The 14,497-nt window shown below is 39.6% G+C and overlaps 1 protein-coding gene across 1 annotated transcript in view; it reads left to right on the forward strand.

Moving 5' to 3' along the window:
* Positions 1-13,834: 13,834 nt before the first annotated feature.
* Positions 13,835-14,497, forward strand: part of SMARCC1 (SWI/SNF related, matrix associated, actin dependent regulator of chromatin subfamily c member 1) — a 206,842-nt gene continuing 206,179 nt past the window's right edge. Inside the window, exon 1 of the mRNA XM_036737909.1 lies at positions 13,835-14,041. Within this exon, the coding sequence (XP_036593804.1) occupies positions 13,835-14,041 (207 nt within the window). The remainder of the gene's footprint in view (positions 14,042-14,497) is intronic.

A 14,497-nucleotide genomic window follows, 5' to 3' on the forward strand; every position in this document is an offset into this window, starting at 1 on the left:
TATCCACTTCCAGAGAAAGAAATGAATGAAGATTGAAGCATACATTTTCACTTTATTTTTCCTGCTTTTTTTTGCAACATAGCTAGTATGGAAATGTTTTACATGATTTCACATGTATAATTAATGTTCTCAATAAGTAAGGGAGGGACAGGAGGAAGGGAGAGAATTCAAAACTCAAAATGTAAAAAAAAATGAATGTTGAAAATTAAAGTATATATTTCTAATACATACTTCTTGGGGTTATTATCAGGACTAAAGATGATATATTCAAAGTACTTCATTAACCTTAAAATTCCATATAAATAATAGCTATTGTTAATGGTAAGGTTGTTTGGATGAAAGCTATTCCCAAATTATAAAAGCTTCGGAAGGGATCTCAGACAATGGGGATAGGAATGTAGGATAGGAAAATGTTTTCTGGTGAGGTAAGGTGGGACTCAGCTTAGTAAGTAGACCAAACCTCCAATTTAGTCTGATGTAAATTGTAGTTCATTTCTTCTAGGTAACCATTTGTACTCTAAATGGCTTCTACTGAGCTTTTGGCCAAGATGGCTGCCTGCAAACTAAAAGTCATATTAGACTGAATAATGATCAATAAATCCAATGAAAAACTACAGTTAAGTGATTTCTTCCAATCCAAAATTATATAAAAATCTATCCAGAAAGCCATGAGCAGTAGGAAGGGGGATCATCATCAAAACCAGTTTCAATGCAGACCAACAAAATGAAAATTTCCCAGTGAGATCTCAGACTAGCTAGTGATATGTATCAACTACAAAAATCTCTATTGAGACGAAGTGATTGGAGAGTTCTTTCCCCCAAAAAAACCCTTGATGTGAACCTTGGAAGCCATCAAGAGTGGCAGCATCCAGGTTGAAGGTGGCAGCATTCGGATTGGAATATCCTAGGACCAACAACACTTAAGACTCTGTCCTGAAATGCCAAAGAGAGCCCTGAAGATCCAATGCTCTGTCAAAGATTCAAGAGGGGCTATCGAAGCAAGGTGGAGATTAGCCCAGGAAACCAAGTCACCTAGATCAGAGCTACCATCTCAGTACCCAAAAGAATATCTGGGGGCAGGGCCTGGCCCTGGCACAAAGTCCCAATTCAGGAACTAGGACTAAAAAGATGAGTAAACACAAAGATCATATAGACTACTGTAAAGACCTATGACAGCTCCAGACATACCCCAAAATTTAACCTAGTAGGAGAGAGTAACTCCATAACAACTACAGAGATTCGAAGGAAAAGATAGATTTCCCTCAAGAATTAACAAATAGCTAGGGGAAAAAAATGAAGCAAGAGTTTTTTTCAAAATAAAGTCAGAGCTCTGGATGAAAGAATTGAAATGAGAATAAATAGATTAGAAGAGAAATGACAAACCTTATGCAAAAAAATGGTTTCCTTAAAGACTAGAATAGAACAAATATAGATCAATGACTCCATGAGGCAGCAAGAAATATTAGAACAAAATCAAAAGATTGGTGGGTGGGGGGGTGCGAGGCAGTGAGAAAGAATATTTAATACATCTGCTATTAAAAATAAATGACCCAGATCTTCTGGTGCCAAGATGGTTGAGTAAGGAAGGAACCCCCTGGAGCCCTCCCAGATTCCTTCCAAACAAGTTGAAAACCACTTCGGAACCAATTTAGGAGTAGAAAAGCAGTTTACCAGCCCAGCAGGAAAGGTCTGACTCCCTGGGGTGGATGGGGAGCAAGGTCTAAGAGGAAGAGCAGCCAACCTTACAGCAGGGGGCTTGCTGCAAGGTTCCAAGCCCAGGGCAATCCACCCACTAGGCCCCACCCTCCTGTAAATCAGCACTCCCCTAGGCAAGCCAGCAGTCCCTAGTACAGCAAGGCCCCACCCCAGCAGTCACACCTCCAGCCCAGGCCTTTAGGGAGGCCTCACCCTCATTGCTGATCAGTAGTGAGGCACTGTTCCTGGGGCAGTCAGCGGCAAGACCACACCCCTAGGGCCAGCCAATAGCAAGATTCCTCCCCAAAGGCCTGCCATCAGAGAGGCCCTGTTTCCATAGCAACAGAGGAGTAAAACCCTGCCCCTGGGGCAAGACAACAGCAAAACCTTCACACTCAGGGGAGGCTAATAGGGAGGCCCCACCTCCAGGACAAAACAGCAGAGGGGCCTCCATTCTAGTACAGCCCTGCAGCTAGGCCCTGAAGCCCAGTAAAAGCCAGCAGCAAGACACTGAGCCTGAGAACAAGAAATTTGGGACAATGCAGGACCAGAACCCAACTTCACATAAAAACACCAAGTCCCAAAATGAGCAAAAAAAAAAAAAGAACTTCATTATAGAAATTTACTATCATGATAGGGAGGATCAAGGCACAAACTTAGAAGAGGATGTTAGAAATACACTTGACACTGAAATTCAGGTACCAAGGGCAATTTATTATTATTGAGGAATCCAAAGGAATTGGAAAACATTCCTGGACAGGAGCTGACTCCACCATTCTTTAGGAAGAGGAAGTGGGGAATACAGGAATGAAACCAATTTAATTCTGTTAGACTGACATAGATTGATGCACCATCAGATCAATACCTTCCTTCAGAGAACAGATTGGTCCACTCCCTTTTGGGTTACAATCTTCCCTACATAACCCCCCACATGCAACTCCTTGGTATGTTCCCCCCACCTCAACATACGTCCCATGTGCAAAAATGGCAGAAAACTCCTCCCTGTGGGTGTGTAAGGGAATATTCCGTTAGCCAATTAAGCTTGTGTGGTAGCCATTTGACCCAGTTTTCTCTTCAACCCTGACCATTCTCTGGCCAGTTTAGACCAGTTTTCCTAACATCCTGAATCTATGGTTTCTGCAGAACTGCAAATTTTATTCTGATTGACTGGGGACCCTCACCCTGGCTAATTTTTGTTCGCTTCTTTGTTCAAGCTGACACTTCAATAATTATTCTGTGGAAGTTAATTAACTCTTCTGTGGAAACCTAACTTTCCCTAACTTTTGCCAATCTCTCACAAGGACAACAGTGTCAAAATGGCTACATGTGAAAACTCAAGGAAAAATATAGATTGGTCTCAGGCCAAAAAAGAATTCCTGGAAGAGCTTTAAAAGGATTTTTATAAAGCAAATTAGAGAAGTCGAAGAAAAATTGGGAACAGAAATGAGAGTATTGTAAAAGAATCATGAAAAAAGTCAACAGCATGGAAAAAGATATACAAAAATTCATCAAAGAAAATAACTCCTTAAAAAATAGAATTGGCCAAATGGAAAAAGAAGTACAAAATCTCACTGGAGAAAATAAGCACTTAACAACTAGAATTAGGCAAGTAGAAGCTAATGGTTCCATGAGACAGCAAGATATGATAAAACAAAATAAAATTTAAAATAGAAGAAAATATGAAATTTCTCATTGGAAAAATAACTGACCCAGAAAATAGATCCAGGAGAGATAATTTAAGAATTATTGGATTACCTGAAAGCCATGATTAAAAAAAAAAAGCCTGGACATCTTTCAAGAAATTATCAAAGAAAACTGTTTGATATCCTAGAACCAGAGGGCAAAATAGAAATTGAAAGAATTCACCAATCACCACCTGAAAGAGATCCCAAAATGAAAACTCCCAGGAACATTTCCAGATAAAGGAGAAAGTACTGCAAGCAGTCAAAAAAAGACAATTTAAATATCATGGAACTACAGTTAAGATTACACAGGATTTAGCATTTTCCATATTAAAGAACTGGAGGGTTTGGAATATGATATTCTGGAAGGCAAAGGAGTTAGAATTACAATAAAAAATCATGTACCCAGCAAAACTGAATATAAACCTGCAGGGGAAAAAATGGATATTTAATGAAATAGAGGACTTTCATTCATTCCTAATTAAAAGACCAGAGTTGAAAAAAAAATATATGATCTCCAAATACAAGACTCACTAGAAACATAAAGGTGTAAAAAAGAAACAAGACAGAGAAAACATAAGAGATTCAGTAAGATTAAACTGTTTATATTTCTGTATAGCAAGATAACATTTTTAACTCTTAAGAACTTTATTACTATAAGGGCAATTAGAAGGAGTATACATAGACAGACAGTGCAGATATAAGGTGATTTTGATGGGATGATATCCCCCGAAAATAAAATAAAGGGGTAAGAAAGAAGATTGCACTGGAAGAAGAGGGAAGGGGCAGATGGAATGGGGTAAATTATCTCACATAAAAGAGGCATAAAAGAACTATTATAATGGATGGAAAGATGGGGGAGGGTAGTACGCAAAGCTTGAACCTTACTCTTATCAGAATTGGCTCAAATAGGGAATAACATACACATTCAGTTGAATACAGAAATCTATCTTGCCCTATAGGAAAGGAAAAAGGGATAGGGATAGGGTGGGGGATTGATAGAAGGGAGGGAAGTTTGGGGATCAGAAGTAAAACACTTGTGAAAAAGGAACAGGGTGGTGGTAAGAGAGAGAAAGGGATAAACAAGGGGAAAATAGCATGGAGGGAAATACACAGTTAACATAACTATAAATGTGAAGGGGATGAACTCATCCATAAAACAGAATCAGATAGCAGAATGGATTAAAAACCAGAATCCTACAATATGTTGTTTACAAGAAACACATATGAAGCACAGAAACACAGTAAAGGTAAGGGACTGGAGCAGAATATATTATACTTTGGCTGAAGCAAAAAAAAAAAAAGTGGGGATAGCAATCATGATCTCAGACAAAGCAAAAGCAAAAATCTAATTAAAAAGAGATAAGGAAGGAAACTATATCTTGCTGAAGGGTACTGTAGACAGGGAAGTAATGTCGATACTAAACATATATGCACCAAATGATTTAACATCTGAATTTTTGAAGGAAAAGTTGAATGAGTTACAGGAGAAAATAGACAATAAAACTATACTAGTGGGGGAACTCAACTTTGCCCTTTCAGAACTAGATAAATCTAACAAAAAATAAACAAGAAAGAAATTAAGGAGGTGAATAAAATTCTGGAAAAGTTAGATATGATAGATCTCTCGAGAAAAAGGAATGGTAATAGAAAAGAATATACCTTTTTCTCAGCAGTACATGGCACCTACGCAAAAATTGACCATGTATTAGTACATAAAAACCTCACACCAAATGCAAAAAGGCAGAAATAGTAAATGCAGCCTTTTTAGATCATAATGCAATGCAGTAAAAATTACTTTCAACAATGGGCAATGGAAAAGTAGGTAAAAAATTAATTGGACACTAAATAATCTAATCCTAAAAAACAAGAGGGTCAAAGAACAAATCATTAGAAACAGTTGATAATTTCATTTTTAAAAATGACAGCAATGAGACAACATACCAAAATTTATGGGATGCAGCTAAAATGTTACTTAGGGGGAAATTTGTATCTCTGATTGCTTGCATAAACAAAATAGAGAAAGAGCAGCTCAATGAATTGGTCATGTGACTAAAAAAACCTAGAAAAAGAACAAATCCAAAATCCCCAATTAAATAGCAAATAAGAAATCCTGAAAATCAAAGGAGAGATTAATAAAACTGAAAGTCAGAAAACTATTGAACTAATAAATAAAACTAGAAGCTGGTTTATGAAAAGCATACACATATATACTCATATACGTAAGACCATACTATGCTTATTTCCACTTGTCATTTGTTTCTCTGAAGGTAGATAGCGTCTTCCTTCATATGTCCAAGTCTTTTCATGTTTTTCTAAATCAACCAGCTCATCTTTTCCTATACCATAGCAATATTCCAACCCAATACCTCCTATCTGAGAGATTGTATATGAAAGCTTTTTCCCCAGTTTTCTGCATTCCTTCTATTCTTGGCTGCATAGAAACATGGATATGACCAATATGTGAATTTGCTTTGCTTGACTATGTTTATTTGCTACATAGGTTGTTTTCTTTTTCCTCTGTTTTTGATGGAGGGGAAAGAGTTGGCAAGAAAGGAATTAGCAATATTGATCCTCAAACAACAGAGCCATTTAAATATTTCAAAACTGATATATTAAATATAATCTATCCTTTGTAGGCAAGCAAAATAAAAAAGAGATTCATGTTTTCAAGTAAAATAGTTTTTTTTGAGTTCTACCTATATATGGAAATATTAATTTTTTGAAGTTTAAATTCAGAACTTTAAACATTTAACTTAATTGAAAATCGATAAATCCTAGATCTTATCTAGCTTTTGCCCAAATTTATTTGCCACCAAATTAGTCCTCCTAAGAAAACAAATCTCAACATTTCTCTCCCCCTACACATACATGTAACACTCTGGCATCATTTTTTCAAGGCCAGACAGGCCATATTACTCCTCAGAATAATTCTGGGAAGTTTTCTCTACTGCCATTAGCTTTAGCCCCCATTGGCTGTGTTTTCCCATTTGTTAGGGAGCCAGTGACTAGCACCTCCATTTCCATGTAACTACCTAACATCAAGTAGTTTTTATATCCTTTCACAGGTAAAGCAAAAACAATGTACAAATATTTTCCCCAATACTTTCAAGGCAGACTCTCCATTTCACCATTTTGGTCTCTTCAGAAATAAGCTAAAAGCCTAGCTAAGTTCCTATATAGCACTGGTCACACCAGACTCGTGTCCAGATATGACTTAGTTGCCTAATGAACCCTTCCATCCTTCCATAGAGCTGGGCTCTCAAAGGTCATTCTCAAAAATTGAGCTTTGCTCCTCATGATAAAGATACTGAGCTAGCTGTAATACTCACCCTGTATTCTGACTCCTGGATTTTTGTGGTTTGTTCTCCCAAGGTCATGGCAACTTTATTCCCTCCACAGCATAGTCACTCACTGGCCACAGTCATACTAGAGCACAAATAAAGACAGTGGGACAAAGTAGTGATCAAACCCAACTCAGCCTTTTTTGAAAACTCAAGTTGTTATACCTACACAGACAATTGAAAAAGATTACCCCCAACCACATGGTAGCAACTGGAACCAGTTACAAAATGTCCATTCATGCTCCATTCTTTCCAAAGCACTTCCCTTACATATCATCATGACTTTCTTGGAAGCAGTCTCTGGTGTCTGCCATGTGAAGGGTTGCAATCTCAGGGGGTCTGGGCAATCAACAAACCCCCATTATACTCTTCTACTTAAAAACTTTCTATTTACCCTTTCTCTCCCCACTACCTATAGGATAAATAGTAATGGCTTACATTTACATGACTTTTCTATTCAGAATCTTCAGGCTGATATTCAAGATTCTCTATCTTTCTAAGGATGGTTCTTAGTATAGGTTAGGTTGAAGATCCCTCTTCACAATAAAGTAAACTCCTCTCTTGTGATCCCCTAAGATTCTACTACAAATGAGCTGCTAGAAACATTGAAGATGTTATGAACTAAAAATCTAAGAGGATCATAGATTTAAAAATAAAAAGGATTTTTGGATTAGGGGTGAGGATAAACTATAGTTTATATAAATCACTCCTAAGTAAACTATTCAACTATGAGCTCTGATTATTCATATACACACGTAATATATATTTATATATCTATATATACACATACATACAACAAAGGTTTATTTACTTTATTAAGAGGGAGAAAAATATCAATAAAGGGAACAGTTAATTAGTTTTAGAGATGATAACAACAGGATAACAATCTCTTAATAAAGAAAACTAAAAATGCACATTTTAAAGTATTCCTTAACAGTTTTGATGAGATGTTCCAAGTTGTTATAGCTACTTTTATCAATTTATTCATCTTAACAAATAGTAGGAACTATGTACAATGTCAAGGAACTTATTAAGTGCTGGAGATACAAAGCCAAAGCAATTTCTGAAATAAAGGAACTATATTCTTTTGGGGGAGGGGATACAACATGTACACAAATAGGTAAATAAAATACATATAAAGTGGCATAAAGAAATTTCAAGAGGAAGAGAACACTAGAAACTTGGGGAATCTGGAAAGGCCTCAGTCTTAAGAACATCACTTTGATAGCTGTATGAAGGATGGATTGGAGAGGGGAGAGACTAAGGAAGGAGACCAATTAGGAGGCCATTGCAATACTCTAGGTGAAAGGTGGCTCCCTGCAAATCCCCAGAATGGACTTTTATCTAGCTCTTGGACTTCTGGTGGGTCACTCTCTTGACCTTACAAAGCTCACAAGGTCATGGACATCTCTAATATTTCTTCATTTCCAGTCAAGAAAGATACATACAACAGAGGCAGCAGCAGCCTGGGTGGAGATGTGAAGGACCAAGACTTCTCTCCCCAACAGAGGCATTCCTTGCCTCTGTACTCAAATACAGCTTGGCAAGAAAGTGGAAGAATGAGATTTGCTTTAGCTGGTTGTGTCTTTTGGACGTACCCCATTTCTGGCTTCATCCTATAGGTAGCAGGCTGGAAGCAGTTACAGAATACTTGCCCATGATCCAAATTGGGAAACAGGGCCCTTCCTTTATTTTTCATCGTAATGGCTTTCTGGCACCATAAAGGGCTCTGTGGAAGCCAGTTTTCCCCAGTCTCTTCTACCAGGGCAGGGGTGGGGAACCTGTGACAGAACCCCACCCCTGTACTATGGCTTACTTCACGAGTTGAACACAATGCATCTGCTTTACCCACCACCTGCTCCACATAAATATAATGGAATATTACTGCACTATAAGAAATGAATATGAATAACCTATATCAAGTTGCTTGCCATTTGGGGAGGGGGGAGGAGGAGCAAGAAAAATTTGGAACTCAAAATCTTGTAAAAATTAATGTTGAAAAAAAAAGAGATGAATATGAAGAACTTAGATTTAGAACATGAGAAGATTTATGTGAACCAATACAGAGCGAAGTAAGCAGAAGTACAGAAACAATATATGCAATTTCTAAAGTAATATAAATAGAAAGCTTATGCAATTATTAATAACTATCCCTGGAGAAGAGTTGAAAAAATATATTTCTTTCCTTTCTTTACAGGGGTAGGACACTATGCATAGGCTGTCAGATATCGTTGATGATTGGTTAATTTTGTTGAACTCTTTTTTTCTACTTATTTTAAAATTGCTTTTAAATTCCATGGTTCATTGGGCAGAAGAGGGAGGGTATATTCAGAAATAAAAGTGGTACATAAACAAAATAAATTAATTAAAATAAGATTAATTTTTTTTAAAGTAGAAGGATTGGTCTTTGTAAGGAATAGGATTATCTGTTCATCAGAGACTAGAACAAAAGAAGAGAGACTGGGAGATAATGAAAAGTTTTAAATGTTTGATATAATTCATTTATAAATCCATTCATTTATGACTTGTTCTATTTCTTTTTATGAGACAGAGGATTTACATTCTCATTTCTTGTTCTTTTAATCTAGGCATTTTATGTTTTTGTAAATATCCATCCACTTCATTTAAGTTAGTGGTTTTATTGACATATAATTGGGAAAATATTTTGTAATAATTTCCTTTATTTTTTGTGAATTCTTCATTCTCATTTTTGATGCTGATAAACTAGCTTTGCTCTTTTTAAAGAACAAGCTAGCTCATAGTTTATTCCATTTTAAAAAAATCATCTCCTAGTTTTATTAATTCGTTGGGTTTTTATTTTAATTGTTAATTTCTTCTTTAATTTTCAGAATTTCTATTTTGTTATTTAAATGAGGTTTTTTAATTTGTTGGTTTTCTTTCTTTTTCTTTTTAAAGTGTATGCCAAATTCATTGATCTAGTCTTTCTTTTATTGATTAAAATGTTTAGAGATATACATTTTCTTTTAAGTCCTGCTTTGGCTAAAATTTTGGTATGTTGTCTAATGATTATCATTCTCTTGAATGAAATTATCTATTTTTTTAAGGTTTGTTCTTTGACTCACCAATTCTTTAGGATTAAATTATTTATAATCGTTTTAAATATATGTGTATATATATCTATATGAAATCCAATTAATTTTCATTCATTCTTCAGTGTCCTTTTATTATGTATATTTTTATTGCATTGTGGTAAGTAAAAAAAATGTTAAATTTTTCTGCTTTACTGCATGTTTGTGAGGTTCTTGTGCCCTAATACATGGTCAATTTTTGTAAAAGTGTCATGCACAGCTAAAAAATACATATTTTTTTTCTATTCTCATTCAATATTTTTATATATCATATATAACTTTTTCTAAGATTCTATTCTGGTCCTTCTTGTTTATTTTTCAGTTAGATTTGTCTGGGTCTGAAAGGAGTATGTTGTTATCCCCACTCTTATAGTTTACTTTCTTTTCTCCCCTGTAGTTCATTTCACTTTAAAAATTTTAGCTGCTATACTATTCAAAGCATATATATCAAGAATTGCTATTAATTCATTGTTTATGACTGTATCAGTAAAGCAGTAATAACAGTGTAGATGATAATTGCCAAAATACCTATGTGGTTCTATATTGCAAAGTATACAAGACTCTCCACATAGAAGGTAAAAGAAGTAAACCATTTATTCAGACACCAGAGGACCATATCCCCCAAGCTTGCCATCCCAAAACCTCTCTGACCCCCTGCTGGGGTCTTCCCAAAAACAAACTTACAGTACAGCTAAGTCAGCCTGTTCGTCTCTAACTATCATGACAGCCCTTAGCAGCCATTAACAGCCATAACTGCTCTTTCTCTCTCTCACATATATATATATATTTAGAATGATTTAATCAAGTCTATTTTTCCCTGAATCTACCCTTCCTCTTACTCCCTCTTCTATCTTTTCCCCATTCCCTTTTGTTTAACTGATGAGCTAAATATATATTTATACCAAACTCTGTGTGTGTGTGTGTGTGTGTATTCTACCTTCTTTTTAACAGTTCAGATAAAAATACAGTTCAAGTATCACCTGACTCCCTTGTCCCTAACTTTTTATTTGTATAGTTTTATTCTTGTGTACCTTGCCTATATGATATGTTCTCTTACTGTAATGCCAATGCAATACCCATACCAGCTGCTATGAATATGCAGATGTATTTCCAGGGTAGATTCACAAAATATAATAAACTCTCTTCCTCAAAGGCAAAACCAAGATATTTATTCAGACCAGAAAGCAAAATTTACCATGGTAACCAAGAAGTTTGTACATGTCACCAATCCAGGGAGTACCAACATCTTAAGTATTCTTCCTAAGACAAAGTTTATACACATCACCAATCCAGGGAGCACCCACATCTCAAGCATTTCTTTAAGTCAGGCCTCTCCACAAACAAGTTCCCCCAGGAAAATTCCTCCCTCTCTCACTTATGCTAGCTTTTCTCTCACAGCTCTGCCTCTCTCCCCAGCTCTGCCTTGCTCCTACTTCCCATTTGGCAAACTCTTCCCACAATGGGCTCCATGTGACTCAGGCTGTATCACAGCTGTCAGCTGGGCCAGAGCTCAAAGCAGGTCACACAGGCCTATTAATGGATAGGAAAGATCCTTTCCGTTAACATTACACTTACCTTTCCTCCACTTTTCTTCCCTTAGTGTATTCCTTTTCCACTCCTTTTCTTTTCTTTTCTTTTCTTTTCTTTTTAGGATAATCAAAATATAATAAAAACCACTCGTGGGCCCCTGTCTTATTGAATTCCCTTTTTGGCCCCTGATGGCATTAGGGTTCTGAGTGGAACACATGTATCATCTCTCTATGTTAGAACTGAAACACTTAATCCTTATTTAACCTCTCCTGATTGCTTGCTAATATTATAGTTCTACTTTTCTCTTGGCTCTTACGTTTGTATTTCAAACTTTCTACTCAGCTCTGGTCTTTTAATAAGGAACACTTGGAAGTCTTCTATTTCATTAAAGGTTCATTTTTCCCCTATAGGATTATACTAAGTTTTTTGGGGCAGGTTATTTTTGGTTGTAATCCTACATACTTTATCTTTTGGAATATTGTATTCTAAGTGCTCTGCTCTTTTGTGTTAATAACTGCTAAATCTCATGTAACCTGGGCTGTGGCTCTCAAGTAATTGAACTCTTTAATTCTGGCTTCTTGAAGTATTTTTTTTCTGTGACCCACAAGTTCTGGATTTTGATTATTGCATTCCTGGGAGTTTTCATTTTGGGGTTTCTTTCAGGAGGTAACCAGTAGATTCTTCTACTTTAACTTTGTTCTCTATTCTAGTATCTCTAAAGTAATTTTCTTTGATGATTTCTTGAAACCTAAGTCTGGAGTAGTAGAACAGAGCTGTTAGAAGGTTCCTATTCCTGATTCCTATGCAGCATCAGGCTCAGGTCCAACTCTACTTTATCCAAAATCACTTTTCCCCCTACTACCCTGAAGTAAGACCTAGTTCAGTCCCTGAACTAGGTTCTTTTTAGTACATTCATGACCAGCTCACATCCCCAATGCCTGAAAACCACTATGTGTTTCCATATGCTGACCTGACCTGGAAAAAATCACTTTTTTGTGTTTTCTCCTTGAATTTCCTTATCGCTATCTGGTTGAGCTCTTGCTAGTTGGAGTAGTTCTGGGCTATATTGTTTCCTCTATTCTGCCATCTTTGATAGTCTCCCCACAGCTTACTTTTTTGAGATATTCACTACTCATCCTTTAATAATATTTTTTAGAATTTTTCCAGGAATGGAAGTCAAGCCCACTGGCAACTGGTTCCTTCCTTCAATCAATTAACTTTATTGTTTTTAATTAAACATAACTATGTCCCAAGCACTGTACTCTGTACAGAGAGGCGAGTGGTGACCATGTGAGCTGAGATTGGAGGAGGCAATCTTATGAATTGAAAAGAGTATTGAGACTAGCTGTATCCGTCCATCTCTCAGCTTGGTAGGTCAACTCACTTTTTGTGCCCAAGAGCAAGTGACTTCCCCCTCCTCTAGCGCTCTATGTTTCTCTTTGGTGAAATAAAGAGGGTTGGATTAGATCACCTCTAATGATCCTTCATTCCGACATCTCAGGATCGGATGACAAGCCCTTCCATAGGAGGGGATCTTAGGGGGATCGTGTCTTGTTCTGGGCTAAGGGAAACTCTCGATACTGCTTGACCGGTCTTCTGTAATTTTAGGAAGTAGCCCGGGGCCAATAAGGTGAGAGTGATTTGCCCAGGTTCACGGTGGCTGCACTTGAACTCAGATCTGACACCAAAGCCTCGCCTTCATTCACTTTGCTAGGATGCATCTCTCAAAGGGCAGGTGTTCCACATCTCTCGGATGAATAAAAGAACGAATGAACGAATGAATGGGAAAGTTCTGGAGTCTGGGGAATGCCCGAAAGCAAGGAACGAGGACGAGGAGAGAATGAGGTATGCAAGTAGCCCGAAGTGAAAAAGCGTTTCTCCACCTCTGGGGCTGGAGGCGGCGGGTTCCGAGTCAGTCGGTAACATTTACTTGGCGCCTACTGTGTGCCAGGCACCGTGCTAAGCGCTGGGGATACAAAGGAAGGTGAATCACAGGCCCGGCTGTCCAGGAACTCGAAGCCTAACCTAATTGGCAAACAATTAAGTACAAACAAGCTATATGACGGAAAAACTGGAAACAATAAACTCCGAGCCAGGGCCCGGACACGAGAGGAATCGAGAAAGACACCTTCGTAGACCGAGCTGAGAGCGTCGGCGTAAGAGTGGCTACCGGCTGCGCGCGCACCCTCAGGAGCGCGGAGGAGGGCGGGGAAGAAAAAAAGTTTTGCGAACTGATGGCAATTCCAGGGGCCGAGGAGCGAGCTCGGCGCATGCGTCCCCGCGTGCGCGCGACGGCCCAATGCTTTGCCAGCCGAAGCGCGGGCGGGGGCGGGCCGAGCCCGGGCCTAAGGAGAAGGAAGTGGGAGGAGGGAAGAGGAGAAAGGGGAGTGACCAAGGCGCGCGCGAGGCCGCCCGGCTGGAGTTGGGAGTTGCGCGCGCAGGCGGTGAGTCCCAGAGCAGGCGACGGCGGCGGCGGACACGGCAAACGGCGACAATGGCCGCGGCGGCGGGCGGCGGGGGCGGCGGTGCCCCAGGGGCGGCGGCAGGCGGCGCGGGGCCGGGGGGCGCGGCGGCGGCGGCCGTGGGCCTGGCGCTGTGTCGGCGGAAGGACGGGGGCCCGGCGGGCAAGTTTTGGGAGAGCCCAGAGACGGTTTCCCAGCTGGACTCGGTGCGGGTCTGGCTGGGCAAGCACTACAAGAAGGTGGGTCCTCGCGGGTGGCGGCCGCGGGGTGCGGGGCTGGGATGGGGGCGCTCGCTGGGCAGGTGGGGGCGGGGAGCGACCCGCAACGGCCCTCCCCTGCCAACAGCCCTCCCCCCCTACTCCCCGCCATGAGGGACAACAAAGGGCGGCCCGCGGCTCCGGGGCTTCTCCTCGCCGCCTCCCTCGAGGAGCCTTCCTCCCTCGCAGGCGGGGGCTGGGGGCGCCGGGGACTCGGTTTTGCCTTGGGCGAGCTCCACGCGAGCGTCGCCTCCAGGAAGTCTTCCCAGATGTGCCTCCCTCCTCCCCCATCCCTGCTCCGGTAGCCACCCTCCCCCAGTGCCTCCTGTTGCACTTCCCTAGCGAATGTATCGCGGTCTTTACCGGGTTAGACCGTAAGCGCCCTGAGGGCCGGCCTTCTTCGACCCTTTGCGGCTCCTCCCTGGGACCGCCCTGGAG

The sequence above is a fragment of the Trichosurus vulpecula genome, chromosome 9, assembly GCF_011100635.1.
Source record: "Trichosurus vulpecula isolate mTriVul1 chromosome 9, mTriVul1.pri, whole genome shotgun sequence".
In the NCBI taxonomy this organism is placed as follows: domain Eukaryota; kingdom Metazoa; phylum Chordata; class Mammalia; order Diprotodontia; family Phalangeridae; genus Trichosurus; species Trichosurus vulpecula.